Source organism: Callithrix jacchus, chromosome 1, assembly GCF_049354715.1.
Source record: "Callithrix jacchus isolate 240 chromosome 1, calJac240_pri, whole genome shotgun sequence".
NCBI lineage: Eukaryota > Metazoa > Chordata > Mammalia > Primates > Cebidae > Callithrix > Callithrix jacchus.
In genome coordinates, this window is record NC_133502.1 from 125060597 (window position 1) to 125080108 (window position 19512).

Sequence of the window (19512 nt, forward strand, 5' to 3'; positions counted from 1 at the left end):
ATCACTGTGGGAGTGATGTGTTAGCTGCCTCTTCCATAGCCAGGAAGCCATCTGCTGAATGGAAAAGCTGAACGAAATATCAAGAGCTGCAAGAGCCACACCCACCTTCCCTGATTCAGCTAATAAATGCATGTCCCTTGCCTGCCTCTCGACACCTGCAAAAATAGTGACTAGTTAGCATGGTTACCAGAAAAACCTCATTGCTCTGTAGCCATTTTCACAAGCAGAGAGAGCAAAGTGTAGTAGCCTCTGCCTCACTTTCTCCTTCCAAATCTATGTAGTACTTCAGAGCAGCCAGATCTCAATTCCATCCAGTACCCTAGCTGCAAGGGAGTCTAGGAAATGTTTCTGGACTTCAGGCACAGTTGGGATAAAGCTGGCTGCTAATCCACCATTAAAAACATCTATATGAGGTTAATAAATATACCTACCCCATAGAGTTGTTGTTAAGGACCACATGAAATAATAAATACAAAATATTTAGAAAAGCACCTACACATGAAAGACTCTCAATACGTAGCTATTTTTCTCTGTCAACATCTCAGTTGGTAGTCCTGGGGAAAGTCAAACAGCCTTTGATAGAGTCCCAAATTTCCCGCCAGCTAATAACTTTGATGAACTCACTTTCTATGTAAAAGCACTGATTTTGTATCTGCAGATTTGGGATAATAATCACTCTCTACCTCTTAGAGTTTCTGTTTATATCACATTAGATCATGTGTGAAAGGTGATTTGAAAACTATAATGAATGCTCTAATGGCTTTGGCGTTAAATGGATTCTAGGTGAGTTGGCAAGTTGCAGAGTAATGCTCAAATTCCAGTTCTTCCCTTGAGAATAGCAGTCTGCTTCCTATACTTTTATCTTGTTCACCCTTACTTTATTTTTCAGAATTAGCCAGGGAAATTGAACTTCACTGCATCCCTGTGAGGAAAACAAGGCTCAGATGCTGCCATAACCACCTCCTTAAATAGGGGAGATTAGGCCCTGCCTAGCTCTTGAAATCCTCCCAGCCCTGAGTTCTTTCCAGGAGACCCTGTGTCCTCTATACACTGGTTTCTGCAGCTGAAAAGCCAAGCAAAGAGGCTCAACCTGAAGCAAGAGACAGGTGGCAAGACTTGTAACGAATTCTCCCCAGGGAGAGAAATACCGAAAGTTTAGCTCACTCTTTCCTGCCATAAAGCACACTGAACGTTAACAGCTTGCTTCTGTCCAAGCTGGTGTTTTTTAAATTAAGTATTGTTAAATCCATACCGTTTGGAATGACGCTTCAGACAGCCCTGACACTCTCTCTCTCTTGCTTCTGCTTTCATTTCACCTAATACGTTGTGCATGAAGCCAGTAACCAGTATTATTCGGCTGCCGTGGCTTCTGCTCGTGCTTCTGCTCACACACTTGCAGACGGCTTTAATTTAGATACCTGAAGAGGAAAAAAGGAACTTGGCCTACGCCCTGCTCAGATGCCATAAAGGGCCTTTCCCCAGCTGCCGTTGGTATGGATCTAGACTGCCTCAAGTTTATGTTATTTTTCCTAGGTGCTGAAAAAGTTTTAGAAATGAGAAAGTTGCGAGCCATAGAAGCTGGAGGCTAAAATAAGATACTTTCCATGGTCAGGTAACATATACCCAGAGTAAACCCTGGTAGCCTACATCTGCTGCTTTCCTGTTCCTAGAAACATCCCCCTTCAACCACATCACTGTCAACATCTGAATATATGTGTGTGTATACATCATATATAGATATAAATGCCTATATATGAAAATGAGATAAGGGGGGATTTAGAGTCCATGAACCGTGGCTCAATGGCCAGTTCTAGCCAGTGAGGCTTCAGTCTAGTCACTTAGCTTTTCTGAGCCTCAGTTTCCACATATATAAAATGGGGGTGATTATTTTAAAAAGTAGTCATAAAGGTCAAATGAGATTATAGATGTATAATCACTTTGTAAGTCATAAAAATAGCACATAAATTTGGCCATTATCAAAATTAGCTCATTACCAAAACTTTCCCCAATCACCTTAACCCAGCTTGATTTTGTTGTCCTTTTGCTGAAGTTATAGTAAATTTGTAATTTCCCCTGCACTCTGTATGTTCAATTGCTTTTCCTAAATTCTCTGGGTATTCCCAACAGGAAAGAAAATGCTATGAGTAATCAGAAGCATGAGACAGTATGGTGGGCATCCTCCAGGCTTCAATAGATGATTGAGGCCTTGACTTTAAAATAGTGCATTATCCGGTGACTTCATTGAGGTGACCATCTTTGCTATACATTACCATGCCCATCAAAACTCCAGGCCAGACATTTCTGACTCAAAATACCTAAGCAGTATTTATTTGCAAAGCAGAAAGGAATCTAGTCTAGCATATAAGTGGTTACCAGTTATTTTTTGACCGTGCCCATTTTTTTTTCTATTTCTCTACAAATAGAATCTTGTCATTAGCATTGTTGCTACTGTTCCTTCTCCCATTACCTGTTCTTCCCTTTGGATATGCTTAATGAGCAGGGTTTATGTGTGAAGAGGGAGGAGGTGGTATTAGGTAAAATGTTCCATTAAAAGAACTAGGTGAAACTCTTTAGTTAATGACTGTGATAGGAGGGAAATAAATAAATCCTTTAGCAGAAAGCTCTGGTGTGTAACAGAGAGACACATGTAACATAGCTTTATGAATCAAAGTTTATTTCAATCAATCACATTTCTTTAATGTGATGAGGATTTCAGATAAAAACAATAGTGGAAAGACAGTTAAGCATTTTTATATCTATTTTGAATACTCTTTAACTTACAAGCATTAGCTAGTTTTTGAGAGCTTTGTAAAACGAATCTTTCTGAAAGGGAAAAGCATATTTCAAGAATAGCCCCTTTTTGTTACAGATTTGTACTATCCATTTTTCTAGGTCCACATACTTAGGACTAAGAACAAAGGTGAATCTTTGTATGACCTTGACTTTCCTAACAGCTTGAAAATAGGATTTTTAAAGTTTCTCTCTCTTTAATTGATATACCATACAAAGTAGGTAACCTGAAGTTGAACAACCTGCTTTTCTTCACCTTTTTGAAAAGCAACCACAGCAGGTACATATATAGGCAGACCTGCCTGTATTCACATGCCCATTATGGCTTGATCAGGTTTTTCATATCTGTGTGTTTCATACCTCTTGTCAGTATTTTTTTTAATAATGAAAGGAAAGAACATTAATTCTAAATGCCTTGTACCTCCACCACATATATTTCTGGTCTCTCAGGAGATCTGTAAAGGGAAAACATCCTGGTGACACACCTATGGTAACGTAAGGCCAAGGCTTCTATTTTGTTCTTTCAAAACTCAATGATTTCCTTTGTAGATAAGGGGAAATACATCCTTGTTTGACACTTGACACTTTTCTAAAACTATAATAAAACCTTCCTCTGGTAGAGTCAAATCTCACTTGCTGGTGGATTAAGCAGCTTCAGAAGCTTCCTGACCTTCTCGTTGCTGTTGCTGCCTTGTCGTCATTTCACTGCTCATTAGCTCTTCCTTCACGGCTGGACTGACCTCCAAGGTCATCCTGTCCAACCCTCTTGCAATAGTGGATGGAAAAATGAGGTAAAACTCAGTCCAGCCTTTTCTGCCCTATAGCAGCTCTGATAAAGGATGTGGGTGAGGTGCAGAGGAGGCTGAAACTTGGTTAAAAGAAAGTTTGGGGATTAAATGAGGATTTAATTCATGCTTTCTTTCTCTCCTGTGGCTAAAGCAGATAGTTGAGAGTTGGCAGTGCATCAAAATCGGGCTGCTCCTCCACCCCCAATTTCAGCCCCACTCATCTTGGGGTCTTTGTTGAGGGTTTCTTTTTAAAGTGGGGGATCTAAATTTCTAATTGTGCCTTTAGAATTAGCAAATCTTAAATGCCTTAAATTGTCACTTTACAAAGAAGCAACTTGCTTTATTGTTGTTTCCAAATTAAGTCCTTAACAACACAAAATAACTTATGCCACTGTTCAGGCTTAGGGAGGAACCTTCAGAAAATGTATAGCGTATTTCTTTTCCAAGTCAAGAGAGAAAGTAAAGAGGAACTTTACGGAGGAGAAATAAAACAGTTGTACAGAACACGTTTACAGGGCACATTAAGCCGGTTTTTGTCTATGGTTCTTTCCCTTTATGGTATATGTTATATATTGACAGGGATTAAGTTTCTCTCCTGAATGGAACAATACACAGTCACAGGGAGCTACTGTACTTTACAAAGCAACAGACATCAGCACAGGCAAATGGCAAATAGAAATGCATCTCACAAAGAACTAACCAGGTCCATGGGAAGCACAGTGCTTGGCTTCATCTTATGCAATTCTGCATCTTTTGCATTTCCCTTCTCGCTCTGCTGCTCGCTTGCCTTTCTTTTTCGTCCTTTTTCCCCTTTTTTGCTCGCACTGTTACACTTTCTCTGTCCCCCTGGCTTTGTTATTCAGCATGTCTGATTAGCAGGAGCCTGATTGGCTGGCTGCCTGCTCCGAGAGAGATTCCATTCAGCTTACCCCCCACCCATCCACCCACCCACCCCTCGGCCAGGAAATGTGAGCGGGGCTGATGGAAGCTGATAGGCAGGACTGGAGTGTTAGCACCAGTACTGGATGTGACAGCAGGCAGAGGAGCACTTAGCAGCTTATTCAGTGTCCCATTCGGATTCCGGCAAGGATCCAAGCATGGAATGCTGCCGTCGGGCAACTCCTGGCACACTGCTCCTCTTTCTGGCTTTCCTGCTCCTGGTAAATGCCTTTTCATTTCAATACATTGCTATTGCCATTGAGTCTGGGTGCTGGGGTGTGTATGTGTGTGTGTGTGTATGCGCGTGCACGTGTGTGTGGGGTGTGTGTGTGTGTCTTTAAGTTAAAACTCCAGCTAAAAAGATTTACACTATTACAAAGAGAAAACTCCTTCCAGAACTTTTAACCCCAACTTTCCAAGCAAGATAAAGTCTGCAAGACTTTCTGGAATTGGTTACTGCTATATAGTAACACTGATACTGAGACATGAACTTTGGGATATACTGCATGGAGTTTGGGAGCTGAGGACTGTATACATGGTGGTGTGTATGCTTGGAATTTGGATAACAGACATCCTGAAATCAAACTCACTCACTGTGATGTTCCTGGAATTTTTTGAAGGATAGGCTTTGCGGAGCTTTCCCGTACTGCCTTTTATGAATTATTTTCCCTCTATGCACATGTACTACGGAACCAGGTGAAGAGGGGAATGAGAGCCTCTTTGCAGCCAACCCAGATTATAGCTCATAATTACCGCAAGTCATTTATGGATAGAAGTTAATGCTAGGATTTATGAATTGAGGATTATGGTCTTTGATCTCAAATTTACTTTTAAAGAAGAAAAAAAAGGATGACTTTTGGTATGGCTGATTACCACAGTCATAGTGATAAGATGCTCTGCTCTTGAACATCAGTACACATTGCATTTTTTGACTCAAAGTAAATGTTCCGTTGTGACTCATACTTGGTTTTATGGGCAGAAAATGAACATTGACTGTCCAAAATAAATCTACACTCAAAATATTAATAGCAATGCACATTTTTTTAAACCAGAGTGTTCTGGGCAGGCAGCTTAGTAAGCCTCATCTGAAGGTTTGATTCCAAAATTTGCACACACTGATCCAAACAAATGTGATTGTAGCTTTCCCTGTCACATTTATAACATGCCAGAACTTCCTCAGATGGTGACAAGACAAGAAGAGAACCAGGTAAAAATGTAGCAAATGTATAGGTTGCATTAATTCCTTGATGGGGAAAGAATGTTTTGTTCTGATTAGATTATGACAAATCTGATCTGCGCTATAATTTTGAAGTAGGGAGGCAAGCCATTTGGTACAAATTGAAAAACTCAAACTCCAGGAAGATTCATCAAATAAAGTAATAAGAAAGAGATTAAATATTTTATATAGTCCCACTTCTTAAGGATTTGCATCATGGTAGCTAAGAAATTATAATGCTGCATTGCAAGTGCTATAAATATAGAAATATATTTTTAATTTTTCATAGAAATTTAAAGGCAAACCACATTTTAAGCATGAATGGACTATAAGTTTTAGCTGTTCTGAAAAATATAAAGAACAGAATGTTTAGGTATGCTTTATGACTTGTGGAGCAAGCGATTTATGAAAGGTGTCTCATTTTTTCCATATGGGATGTGTTACTTGTATACACCATTATTTTGTCTCATCTTTCCTTCTTTGTGATTTTTTTTAAGTGTGTGTTATTTTCCCATTAAATTACATCATAGAGCAAATTACCAGTACACATTAGATTTTTTTGATATTTTCATATGGAAGTATGATCTCATTATACTTGAGTAAAACTTTCCCATTCAGGAATAGATTGTTTTGCTATCCATTTGGTAAATGCATTATATTCCTCTCTGATATCTTGAATATTCATATATGTATTTGAACATATAATTTGACTTATGGGGAATGAAAAGGAGTATATGCTTATTTCAGAAGGACTTAAAATCTATCATGTTTAAATTACAATAATTATATTATGAAGATAAAATAAAAACAAACCTAGGTTTGTTTTATGCCTGCATTTAAATGAATTGGAAATCTGCAAGTTTTGTTACAAAAGAAAGAACTGACTGGTGTTTACATAAATCTCTTTGCAAAGCAATGACAGCATTAATAATAGCTGTCATGTATTTTTGTGTCTGAATGTGCCAAACACTAGGCTAGTTGTTTGAAAATCATTACAATGAATCCTTACAATAATCATACAAATGAGATACTTTTAAACCCATTTTGTAGATAATGAAATAAGCTTATATTTGAACTCAAAGGTCAAATAATGGAAAGAATACAACATGTTTGCTTTGTAGGCTGGTTGTAAATAGGTAGCAACAATGAAGCAGGGGTACAGTTTGGTCTGTATTCTTCACTGCAGATATTTAGGCTTTTTACATCATCTTAATCATTAAAGATATGTACTATCTCATGAGCGCTTGTTAGACTTGCTCATTAACTGCTCCTTTATCATGGTAGCCAAAATTTAATTATTGGCTTAAGAGAAAGTGACCTGTAGCCTGCTGTGTACTTGGCTTAGAACTAGAAGTGTGGCATCATCAGCTCAGCCTTCAAGCTTAATAGAGAAATTGAATAGAGGGACTAGTTTTTCCTATAGTTGTATGTTTGTTTGTTTGTTTTTCTTTTACACATTGCAAGGATTCTGTCTACTTTTGGGCTTATTTTGGGCAATTTCTATAGGTCTGTAACTTAATTGGAAAACATCCTGTCTAGTTAGTGGCTAGTCCAGTTTCTACCTTATGGAAATAGCCTTCATTTCATAGACAGCTGAATCATCTGTATCATGACTTGGTTCTTGAGTGTACAAATATTGAAGGTTGTTCAGCCTCCATTCTGTCAAAATCCTTTCCCTTGGAACTTGTTTCTGAGAGAATGGGCTTCCTGTGTCTTGAATCTGTTTTAGGTTATCACCCATATTTTCATGCACAGAGCATATATCATAGATTTCTCTTATATTCTGGACACAATAGGACAGAAGTACTGATCAGGCGATTTCATTTGATATATAAGTGACATTAAGCTACATAATGCCACTTTCCCAATCCTTCCATCCTGCTCTCCCATTTTTATTCTCTCTCTTTTGTTCCAATTGTTAAGCTCAAAAAGAATGTGGGAAAAACCATGACCGGCCATTGACATATGTGTCCATCTACACTTGAAGTCAAATCACTTCTTCTCAGAAAGGCATTTAATCAAATTTGCATTTGCCTTTTCTTTCTTTTAAGTAGTTTTAAGCTCTTTTGCCTGCTATTGTGAGGGTTGCAAGAGTAACACTAGGAATTATAATAAAGTACATGTGTTTTTCTGTTGAATTTCTTTTTCTTCTCTGCACTAATTTATACATGGCAACTAGTCAAACACAATAGCCCATTCCCTTCAGTCCTCTGGCACTCTCTTCCCCTATTATCTAAGTGGATCTATCTTGGATGGGAAGAAGCACCATTGGCCTGTGGAATGAATATTAAGTCCCTTATTTACAGCAGAGCGTGGCCTGTTCCAGCAGCATGTATGTCCGTGTGTGTTCATGTGCATGCACAAGCACTTTTCTGTAATTGTTCACTCTACATCAGTTTCTTATCCTCATGCCTAGATTGTCTTTAAATCAAGCTTAAAGACCCTTCACATAGATCGACAGAACACAGTGAAACATTTAAAATTTAAAAATCACTTTCTTCATGTTTTTATGAAGTTTCTTGTCTAGACATGGCTAGCTACGTTTTTGTTTTCTCAAGCTCCTGTTTTTAGTGTTTCAGCATGTTCAGGACCACCTTCTGGCCACCATTATTATTTTCACATACACCAGTTCTGTTGCTTCATATAAGTTGAGGGAAGAAGAATGTCCAATAGTGGTCACTAGTGAACTACAGAAGAATCCTGTTACACCGGGAAGTTTTTCCTTGAAAAAGTATATAGATATTGAAGCCTTTTGAGAGACAAAGAGAATGAATAAATAAATGCATATATGTATTTGTATATTTGCATGTATTAATACCTGTTGATGCCCCTTTGCTATTATGTATAAATAAATTGGAAAGCAGTCCTCTGGCACACCATGGGGTAGGCTATTACTCAAACTTAGTAGCTGCACAAAGTTTATTCTAATGTCCTACTAACAAAATTACAGTTAGCGTTTGCAATTTTTATCGGTAAAGTATGATTAACCTATACAAGTTACTCATTTTTTTAAACTTAATTTATTTGGGCTGCATTTTGCTTGGGGATTATATTAGCATGAGACATGGTCTGGTGTTTTGGTTCTCCCATTTATTATGGCTTAATCAGAATATAATTTTAAACTCTTCCAGGAAAAATATAGTTTCCTATGAATTTCTGCTTTTCCTGAAGCACCTCGTAGAATATCGTGTAGATACAGTTTATGAACCAAATTAAGAGAAAAAATGACTTCCAGAGACCATCGGAGGGTTAGTTCTTCACATGTTCAGTGATTCCTAAATTCATATGTGTAGTTCTGCTTCTTTGGTCAAGTGACACCTCTGCTTTTAATTCATGTATCTTTCAGGTTCCAGGAATGACACCCTCTCAGGTCCAACTATATAAGTTTAATTGTGCCCTCCTCTCAGTAAGCATATTCTGCTGTTTTTGTGGTCTCATGAGCAGAGTGACCCAGAAGTGACCTCTTCATAACATGAGGACCGGAGTCGTTTCTTGAGTGAGAGCATTCCTTGAATCACCATGAATAACCCACTGGTTAAGTGTGTTGAGATAATCACAGGAAAATGTGTGTAAATCAAGTTTTACAGTCTTGTCGTAGTTACTAAATTTCTTCTTGTAGAGAGCTGGCTTCAAACTTTGTGTTTTCACCAGAATGAGACAAGTGCATGTCATTTTCTGTCTGCATCATAAATACCATACCATGTGGTTGAATTTTGGCTTGATTGGCAGTACTGGCTCATGAGTGGCTTAGGACTGGCATACCAGAGGTGATGTAAGTCCTAAAGGATCCTAATTGAAATAGGCCAGCACAGCTGTGTGGGGAGCCTGCCTGCTAACTGGGGTAAGCTGTTGCTATCAACCCCTTCTTTCCATGAGCTCAAAAATAAATGACTAAATCTCCCCAATTCCCGAACTTCAAGATTAAAACCTACATTGAATAAAGCTTAACTGTTCTGTTTTGCCTCTCAGGGACTCTGTTAACTGGAGCACCCAGCATGGAGGGCAGTTAGTTAAAAGTTTTCTGGCCACGTCAAGAAGATGCCCAATGGCTGAAATCTGCAGCCAACAGTGACCTCGGGCTTTTTGTTTATTGTATTTCCCAAGGAACTCAGTATTTATAAACCCATTTAAATGTTTTGCTATAAAGAACACTTTTGAAGAACACATTCACAAGTGTTCTTTGTTTTGATTATAGAAATATATTTTATCTCATGAAGTAACTGTAACCTTTATTAGGAGAAATACCGTAATTTCTGTGTTCATATAGCCCCACCCCAAATGCTACCCATATATAGCTATGTATAATGTCAGCACTTAGTAACTGCTTGTCAGAAGGCATAAATAATTCATTGTAATCTCTAAAATATTTTATTTGTAATTTTTGTAGTTCTTGGGCTACTTTGCAATTATCTGTGCCATTGCCCATCTTCTACTTATCTTATACTTCCGTCTGTCCCACAGCTGTGGTGGACAGCAGAAGGAGTGCCTTGTTCCTCCTGCCTCTTTCAGAATGCCTGGTAATTCGATCTCAATAAATGTTGTTGAATGAATAAATAAATGGAAAAATAAGAATGACTTGGCAACAGAAGGTGAAAACAGGGAAAAGTACAAGTAGAAAGGAACAATGTAAGCATTCATTTTACATGTGAAGCGTTTCACTATTTCTGGCTTGGGTAAGACCAAGTCAACAACCCTAATAAATACAAAAGAGGTATATATTCTATATCCCTTTCTCTGTCTCTTGAATATACACAGCCACACACTGAACAACAATTAAACAACAACCACTTTTGCTCTTGTTAATTAGAATGAATCATTTTGCATGTGTCATATATTTTTAATCCATTTAGTTTTCAAATATTTTCCCTTGTCCTCAGGAAGAAAATGATACTTACATTAGTCACAGTTTTATAAAACTTGAATGTACTTATAATAAACTCTCACGTTAGCAGAGACAATGCTATGGATTCACTAAAACCCATTTCTTCTTACTACTGGGCACAGTGATAAACTGTATTTTCCAGCCTGCCCTGTGACTGGATGGTGCTATGTAATTGAGTTCTCAACAGTGAAAAATAGTTAGAAGTAATATATGGTACTTTTTGGCCTGACTCCTCAGTTCTGTGTGATCCACCAAGCATCAAACACTCTCTCTTTACCTGCCTGCTGGATACAGAGAATCCAGTAGGAAACTTCATGACTCTAAGGAATGGCAAAGCCACCAAATGAGTCTAGGTTCCTGAATGACTACATGGAGCACAGCCTCTCAGCACCACTCCCATAGAATCAACTGTGAACATTCATTTAACTATGAGCAAGAAATAAAGTTTGTTGTGTGAAAACCCTGAAATTTGGGGAAAGGTGTTGTTTGTTATATTGAAAACTTTTAAGAAATAACATATGCTTCAAATTTAGATGCTATGCATGCCAGTACTTACTCATAAGTAAGTACTAATACCATTTTCCATTTATTGTATGGGAAAAGAGAACTAACAAGATGCCACATCATTCATAATGGTGGTTTAATCTTTGCGGTTTGCAATTTACTGCATACCTAAAGTGTGATAAGTAGTTGAGGGTATGTGTCAGTACTGCAGGGAGAATAGGAAAATGGGTCCATTTTTCAAACATAGAATCCAGAAGTGGGAGAGGGAGTGGTAGAAAATGAGGAAAGAAAACCAAAGAGGCAAGGCTGTGGTGAAACAGTTGGAATCTCCTGGGGCAGAGTGGGATCAAACAGTGAGAACAAGGACACAGAACAATACAGATCCCAGGCGAAGGCAAAGATAACAGAAAAAGGCGCTGAGAGCTGAAACCGGGGTGCAACACTGAAGCTGCTCCAAGGGCAGAATGTCAGAAAATCAGAGTGAACAATTCACAGAGAGGGGAAGAGTCTCCCAAAGGCAAAGAAAACCAATGTTTTGTACAGTGGTATATAAAGTAAAACATACTTCTTGAATATACCTAGTCTCAATCACATTTCAGTTTTGCTTAGAGGTGTCTGAGTGTCATGAAAGAACATTGGTTCTTTGGTTTAGGCCGGGCATGGTGGCTCACACCTGTTATCCCAGCACTTTGGGAGGCCAAGGAGTGTGAATCCCCTGAGGTTAGGAGTCAAGACCAGCCTGGCCAACATAGTAAAACCCCATCTCTACTAAAAAATACAGATATTAGCTGGGCCTGGTGGTGGGCACCTATAATTTCAGCTACTCAGGAGGCTGAGACAGGAGAATTGCTTTATCCCAGGAGGTGGAGGTTGCGGTGAGCCAAGATCATGCCATTGCACTCTAGCCTGGCCAACAGAAGCAAAACTCCCTCTGAAAAAAAAAGAACAGTGGTTTTAGAATGGAACTATCTGGGCAGCAGCACTGATTCCAGCTCCATGACCATGGCCCGTTCACATAATTCCCTTCAGATTCTGTCTGCTCATCCATGCTTTACTGCCCAGTGACCCCAACTCTCCAGGATGCTGCAATAGGCAAAGGCGCCATTAGATGTCAAGGTTCCAGAAACTCCCAAGTATGATAATAATTCAGGTGATTACTCTCATTCATGTGGAAATCATTTCTCTATCACCAACTATCTATCAGTGGGTAGTACCAGGCTCCAGTGGAGACAGATGAAGCCTCCATGAGAAAGTAGGATACAATCTCTACAGTGAAGAGTTTGGTATGTCTTAGACATTTTGTTGTCAAGAGATTTTTTTTTATTATTTTTCAAAAAGCTCTTATGTAGGCAACAGTTCTGTAATGGGCATTATTATTTTCAATTTCTCCACAAGCTGGTTCATCTTGTAAATAACTCTCTGCACCTGCTTAGACAGTGTTTGTTTAACCCTTTTGTCCCTGTATAAATGTAAATCATGGCTTCCCATAGATTATGAACATGTTATTTTCAAATTATCAGTCACTATTGATATTTTTACTGTATTTTTTACTATTTTTAAGTTGCTTTTACTGTTTCTATAGTTCATAATATCAGTTTGTGTAACAACACACTGGAACAATTTTTTAGTTAATATTCTTTAGGGAAAAACTATTCTCAAGATAAATTGTTATCTTTGTAAGAATTGCCATTATGTGTGACTAATATCTACAGAGTTTTCATCTGCCCCACTATCACTGGAGAATCTGCTGCCAGATTACAATCTGTATATAGTTTCTACTACATTGTGCTTTCTTTGCAACAACCAAAATCCATGCAAAAACAAACATACTCTATTTGGAAGTACATTTCTGTCAGTGCAATTACTATATGAGGTTGCATCTCCCACCCTCATTTATACTTAAAGTTCTTATATTAAAATGAATTAATTACAATGAGACCACAATGACTTTGTGCAATCAAAAGGAAGACAGTTCGAAGAAAGGGAACAGCAGAAAAATCACGTGCATGAGCATATGCAATTTATAATACAGGAGATTTATTCCACTTCTGAGGCAAGAAATTGCTGGACTCTAATAGTTTCACCACCTGTGAATTATTTGGGTGCACCTCATAAGCGGGTTCTTTCTTCTATTTGTTTAAAGAAATAAGTGGTATGTTTGCCAATTCTACACTACATTAATTTTCACGGAGTTTCCATTTTCATCTTCATTGCTTTTTCAGATTTTTTTCCAAAGCTTCTGCCATTCTCCAACTAAAGCTTTGGGTATTTTCCCCTTCAATTTTTGTCCAGGGACTTTCTCTAAGTCAATTCGATTTGTTGGCATAAATGTTGGGATGAAAGAGTGTGATAACCTAAGACATCCTGACATAAATTCCAAGAGCACTAAAGAAATGAGACAGGAAATTGTGAGCAACCTATAATAAATTCAAACTGTCCAATAAAATAAATACACCTCACTTTGTTCCCATAGTAAGGCATGGTAGGGTGTCTGATTTCTCAGCCTCCTTCGCTGGCTGTAATCTCAGTCACCACTTGAGGTCTGTAAGAGTTAGAATATTGTCCTTCATGAACAGAACTAGAAATGAAAAAGAGTAATGGAAACAATAAGAACTCCTACCGTTCAGGTGTGCTTAAGTGAGATTTGGAGGGAACGTTTTCAGAACTAGCTGGTTCTTTTATTCTAGTTGTTATAACCATTTGTCACTGAGACCTAATATAATTTTCCTGATATACCACACACTTTTCATTTTTATTTGGGTCTTGTAGCTTGTCTGAGATAACAAACATGTTTTGAAATTATTGTTATGAAGTTAATTGGCATTTAAGTTCCCAGCCCATAGATTCACAGCATTTTAGAATTAAAAGGAATCTTTGATGCATGCAGAATGTGACCTCAGTTCACTGGGATCTCTTTGAAGGCAGGGGTTTGGTTTTATTTTGTCCTGAATATCTTTGTATCTCTAGAACCAGACAAAGAGTTTGATATAGACAAAATGTTCGATGTGAGTTTGTTGTTTGAATAAATGAATTAATTGCCTATTCCAGTCTTTTCATTTTACAGATAATTTAATTTAAAATATAAATGTCCGTAAAGAGATTTGATTCATATTTACCAGGAGCACCTAGTACATACGATCCAGATACTGGAATCTGGTGCTGTTTCCTTTGAGTCTGTTCTCCATCTATTGAGTCATTCTCCTGCTATTATACTGTGTGGGCCCCTTAAGGGCCTTTAAATAACAGCCATCATACTGGCTTTGGTAGAAAGGGATTGAAATGTTGAAATATCACATGCAGAAGGAAACAAGGATCAAATGAAGCTGCTGCAAAACAATCTTGAGTTAAAACTCAAGGACAATTGTTGGCTTATAAACATCAGGATGACCTGCAAGAACAGAGAACTAACATCCGTAAAGGATGGCTCTTCCCTAGAGTTGTGTCAGACCAATAAGACTCAATTACCTTGTTTCCCTATTAATAAAAAATGTGGATAATTTGGTGATACATGTGTGAAAATAACTTCATATGGGATCTTGCATGTAGCAAGTCCCCAAGAAGTGCTAGCTATCTTCCCTCCCTCAGTACAAAAAGGCATCTTCATTGAGAGTCTGCTCTATATCAGGCGCTGTGCTAGGTACTGGCTATGCTGTGTTGAACAAAACAGACATGTTCCTAAAGATGAGTCCTTCTATATAGCACATCAGTAAGGATTTGGGACAGGGGTGAAGAAGACAGGAATTAATCGGCCAGTACTTTCCATCGGTTTTATGTTGCTGTCATGATACTATTTTCTTTAAACTGTATATTTAACAATTGCTGATGTAAGGTGGTTTCTGCCTAAAGAAATAGACACATTAATTCATTATTTATAGTGATTCAAGAAAGAATGTGTTAGAAAAACTCTAAATCTCTAAAGATTTATATTTAAGGTCATTTCTTTGACTTATGCCTTTTTTTCCCTGAAATCCACTTTTTTAGTAATACTGAAACCTAAGCTTAATGAGTATATTACTTTGTCTCTGTGTTTATTTGATACATAAACACCTGTCTTTTCAATCTAGAGCTATGCTAAAGTAGTAAAACCTTTAAACCAGTCTCTCATTTGGGGAGATAAAAGGCCAGTCAGCTGCATATAGAAGGCTAATGACAGTAGGTTTTCCTGCAAAAGGTTTGCTAACTTCAGTTTGTTGGTACTGGGACTTTTATTAAGCAGGAATGTTTTGGCTACAGGCTTCAGGATCTTGATTTGAAGAAACTCGATCAGTGGGTTTTGCCCAGTTTAGAGTTCTAGATGATTTAAAGCAGTGATTCTCAGACTTTTGGATTTCATAGACTATTAAAATTTCAGAAAAAAATAAGGCTGGTTGGCAAGTAGGTAGAAGGTATGGAAAATAGAGACAAAGTTTCTAATTTTTTGTTTTGTTAACTAAGGACATTAATAAAATAAACTTCTATCACCAAAGTTTCATCAATGAAATAACATTAGTTAATACTAAAGAGAGCACCTGCTTCGATGTAAGAAGCACTTTATATATGCTGTATTAAATTATCTAATTCTCATAAGAACCCTATGGATGGAGTCATAACAATTTTCCATCTTGACAAGGAAACCGAGGCACAGAGAGTTTATGCAACATGCCTAAGATCACTCAGGAGGGGCAGGGTACAGATTTGAACAGAGGCAGAGTTCATTCATGTCTCAACTCTCCCATTTTCTTTCACCAGTACAAGAAATTAAAGGTCATTTGAAAATGCCAAAAGTCCCAGGTACATGATTTCAGAAGAAAAGAATAACTAAACACATTTAGCTTTCTGGAAAACGAACCAATGTCCTTATTCTCTGTATTCTTTGTATCAGCACATACTTTGTCATGGATTGGCCTGCTCTCTGCCAGTCACTTTCTTGAAACACAAAGATGAACAAGACAGAGTCTTACTCCCCAGGAAGCTCACAGGCACCAAAGTTTTAAAAAAATAATAGACCGAGCAGAGCATATGAGGTTCTGTAGTAGCACAAAAAAGAAAACAAAGAATGGGAAGGATGCTGGCACTTTTCTGTCTGAAGTGTCCCAGGCACTGTTCTAGCAGAGAATAACTCAATGGAATTCATCAGGCAGATAAAAGAGAAGAGGAGGCATTCCCAGCAGAGGGACCTGCATGGGAAAAGGTCCAAAAGAAGGAAAGGGAAGATAAGTTCAAGGAACAGTGAGTGAATCCCTATAGCTGGAACAGAGCCAGATCATGCAGGGCGTTGCCGGCCACATCCAGGAGCTCTGACCCAAGTTTTTGTTTTCGAAAGACAGCTGTGATGGCTACATGGAGTGGAAAGGCCTGGAGAAAGGAGGCCAAAAGTTATAAGATTATCATGCCTCTCCTGGTGAGAAGCCACAATGGCAGTAGCAACTGCAGCAGCAGTAGTGATGACAAAGAGGAGTAAATGTCCAGCTGTAAGGCTTCATAGTTACTGGTAGCAAAAACCTCGTGTGGGCCCCCTTTGCTGTACATCTTGAGGCCTCGGAGGCTCTTATAAAGTGCCGGCTGGATGCTAGGGTTCTTTCAATCCCACTGTTTAACATAGAGCCGGAGCCTGGAACTAAGTAGGTGCTCAATAAATGTTTGCTGAACGAAGGTGTGACAGAGTCAGTATTTTATTCAAGGCCTCCCCGTTAAAATTTCTGACCTACAGTTAGGGATTACTTTTCCCAAATTATCAAAGGTCTTCGGGAACAACAAATGTATCTGTATCGTAAGAAGTTAAGAACTTTCTGTCATTCAGCAAAGTGTGATTTCAGGCCCAAGCTTTCTGAAGAGACTGCCAAACTGTTGTAACTTAACCCTTTATTTATTCTCAGTAAACTTTTCAGAATAAATAGAGGCTATTTCCAAAGGGCATACCCGGCCTGCCTAGCACAGTGGCTCACACCTGTAGTCTCAGCACTTTGGGAGACCAACGCAGGAGGATCGCTTGAGTCCAGGAGTTCGAGACCAGCCTAGGCAACATGGCAAAACCCTATCTCTACAAAAAATGCAAAAATCAGCCAGGCAGGGTAATGCGTGCCTATAGTTCCAGCTATTCGGGAGGCTGAGGTGGAAGGATTGCTTGAGCTGGAGAGATGGAGGCTATAGTGAGCCGAGATTATATGACTGCATTCCAGCCACAAAGTGAGACCTTGTCTAAAAAAAAAAAAAAAAAAAAAAAAGTTGGGGGAAATTCTGTGTTTTTTGAAAGCTTTGCTGCCTCATGTAACACAAAGCTCATAACATGGAGTCATTTTTGAACCTTCGAGTGATTACTTTAGTCTGAGGCTGCAGTATTTTCCCATGTGTGATCTCTATCCATTTTCTCACCAAACAGTGTCCTACTCCACTCTTTAGATTCATGACACAATTACGAATCTTTCCATGGGTTGCCAGCAAATCTCTTTGCCCTAATTCTTGCAGCTCTCCAAATTGTCTAATATGGGCTCCACATGTGAAGTTCCCTTTGAAAACAGCTAAAAAACCCCAGGAAAAGATGTAGCATTAAGGGTTTAAATGTATCTGCCCTTATTAAATATTAATTGTGGTCTTCAGAAAATAATCAGCCTATATCTGAACTTCCTCAGTTTATCATTTTATACTAAAAAACATAATCTGAAAAAATAACTCCTGAGTTAAATGTCACATAAATTCTCTATATTGCTTCTTTATTAATCAGACTGCTAAGGCGTCAGATTTTTAATCAGGCATTGGAATCTCATGTGTATAGAATTTCTTTTCCTAATTATAAACAAACAGTCTCCACTGTGCATGTAGCTCTTTACACAGCATTAGTGCAAAGTTGATATAGCCTGGCCTCACCTCATAAAGTAGATCTGCTTTGGAACAGCATCAAATGGGTATTTATGTTTTAAATCATAGGGTCCTTCTGACTTTCATTCTAATTTTGGATACTTACTCTTTTACTTTCCTTCCTCCTTCCCTGAAATTGACTGCAAACAGCATAAAAAATGTTTTTAGACTTATCCAAAGGGGAAAAGAAGTTAATTTCAGTCTCCTCCTAGGTGTCAAGTACTGTGCTATTTGTGTATGTACATTATGTCATGCAAGCCTGCCCACACCCATTTTACCGATAAGAAAACTGAGTACCAAAACCTAAAAGGTGATACGAATGTCTCAGCTACTTGTGTATGCGTATTCAGTGCTTATAGCAAGCAAATCATATTGAAATATGCACACAGATTAGTTTCCATGTCGTTTGAACTCCGTTTTTGGCCTTGGTTAGCGGGAGCCTCCCCAGTGTGCTGAGTGATTTCCACAGCTTCAGAACCAAGTTCACTGCAGTTCACAGCTCATACCGTATTTCATCGATCCTAAGACACACGGTTTTTTTTCTGATTCTAGAAACTTGAATGCATCTCATAATTATAGCAGCTATAGTTTAGTGGGTGGCATTTTTAAAAGGCTTCATAATGGTGTATAAAATCAGAATGTCACTTCAATCTATAGCATCTTAGTTTTGTTGCAATGCTGTATCAGAGTCTTTCCAATATCTAACCAATGGAAGCAAAGCCAGGCTTGAGATTCAGATGCAGAAACACGATTGTGGAACCCTCTCACTCCCTATCCTCTGATGTGGATTTTTCCTGCCTTTATTTACTCATCTCCCTTGATCTGAGGCCCTGGAGAGAGTCTATATGTTGCTCTTACCTTCAATCTGTTCTGACCCCTACCAAGGTCAAAACCCTCTGCTGAGGACCTCCCTTCTTCTTAATCTATGGGTGCCTGTTTCCTTATCTGGAAGCAAGTATACTGTAGTTCAGCAGCTCCCACGTTTGGTCAGTAGCCAAATCAGCTAGACACTTGTTAAAATTATGAAGGTTCAGGCACCTCCTACTTCAGTGAGCATAGACCTCTGCGTATTTTATTAGCTTTCTAGGTAATTCTGATACACACGTTTGATAACCACAGGAATAGTGGTTAAGAGATAGACTGCCTGGATTTCAACCCTGGTCCCACCAGTGTAACCTTTCTGTCATTTTCTGGGCCCCAGTTTCCTTGCCTGTAAAACAGGGATCCACAATGGCATTTACCTCAAAGGATGATTGTGAAGTTTAATAAAGCAAGTCATGCAACATACTCAACACAGTACCCCACCCAGGTAGCAGGTGCCCAGGAAACAACAGCAGTTATTACTCCCTCCCTGGAAGGCTGAAATTCCCCCACCCAGGTAGCAGGTGCCCAGTAAACAACAGCAGTTATTACTCCCTCCCTGGAAGGCTGAAATTCCCCTACCTCCTTCCAGAAACCAACCTCTTGTCTTTCCTTGGATTCTCAGCACCTGACAGTTTTCCCTTGTAACTAGAGTCTTCCATGCAATCTCAAAGGGACTGAGAAGAAAAACCAAGATT

At 38.7% G+C, this 19512-nt stretch overlaps 1 protein-coding gene across 6 annotated transcripts in view; it reads left to right on the forward strand.

Annotated features, from left to right (window-relative positions):
* The window catches only part of ADAMTSL1 (ADAMTS like 1), a 1072914-nt gene that overhangs the window by 617110 nt on the left and 436292 nt on the right, over positions 1-19512 (forward strand). For 4 of the 6 annotated variants that reach the window (XM_035306411.3, XM_078369783.1, XM_078369782.1 and 1 more), the window contains exon 1: positions 4596-4738. The exons of the other annotated variants lie outside the window; for them this stretch is intronic. In XM_035306411.3, coding sequence (XP_035162302.3) covers positions 4676-4738 — 63 coding nt within the window. In that variant the 5' untranslated portion in view covers positions 4596-4675. Of the gene's footprint in view, positions 1-4595; positions 4739-19512 lie in introns of those variants that run through there. 6 annotated transcript variants of the gene reach the window in all.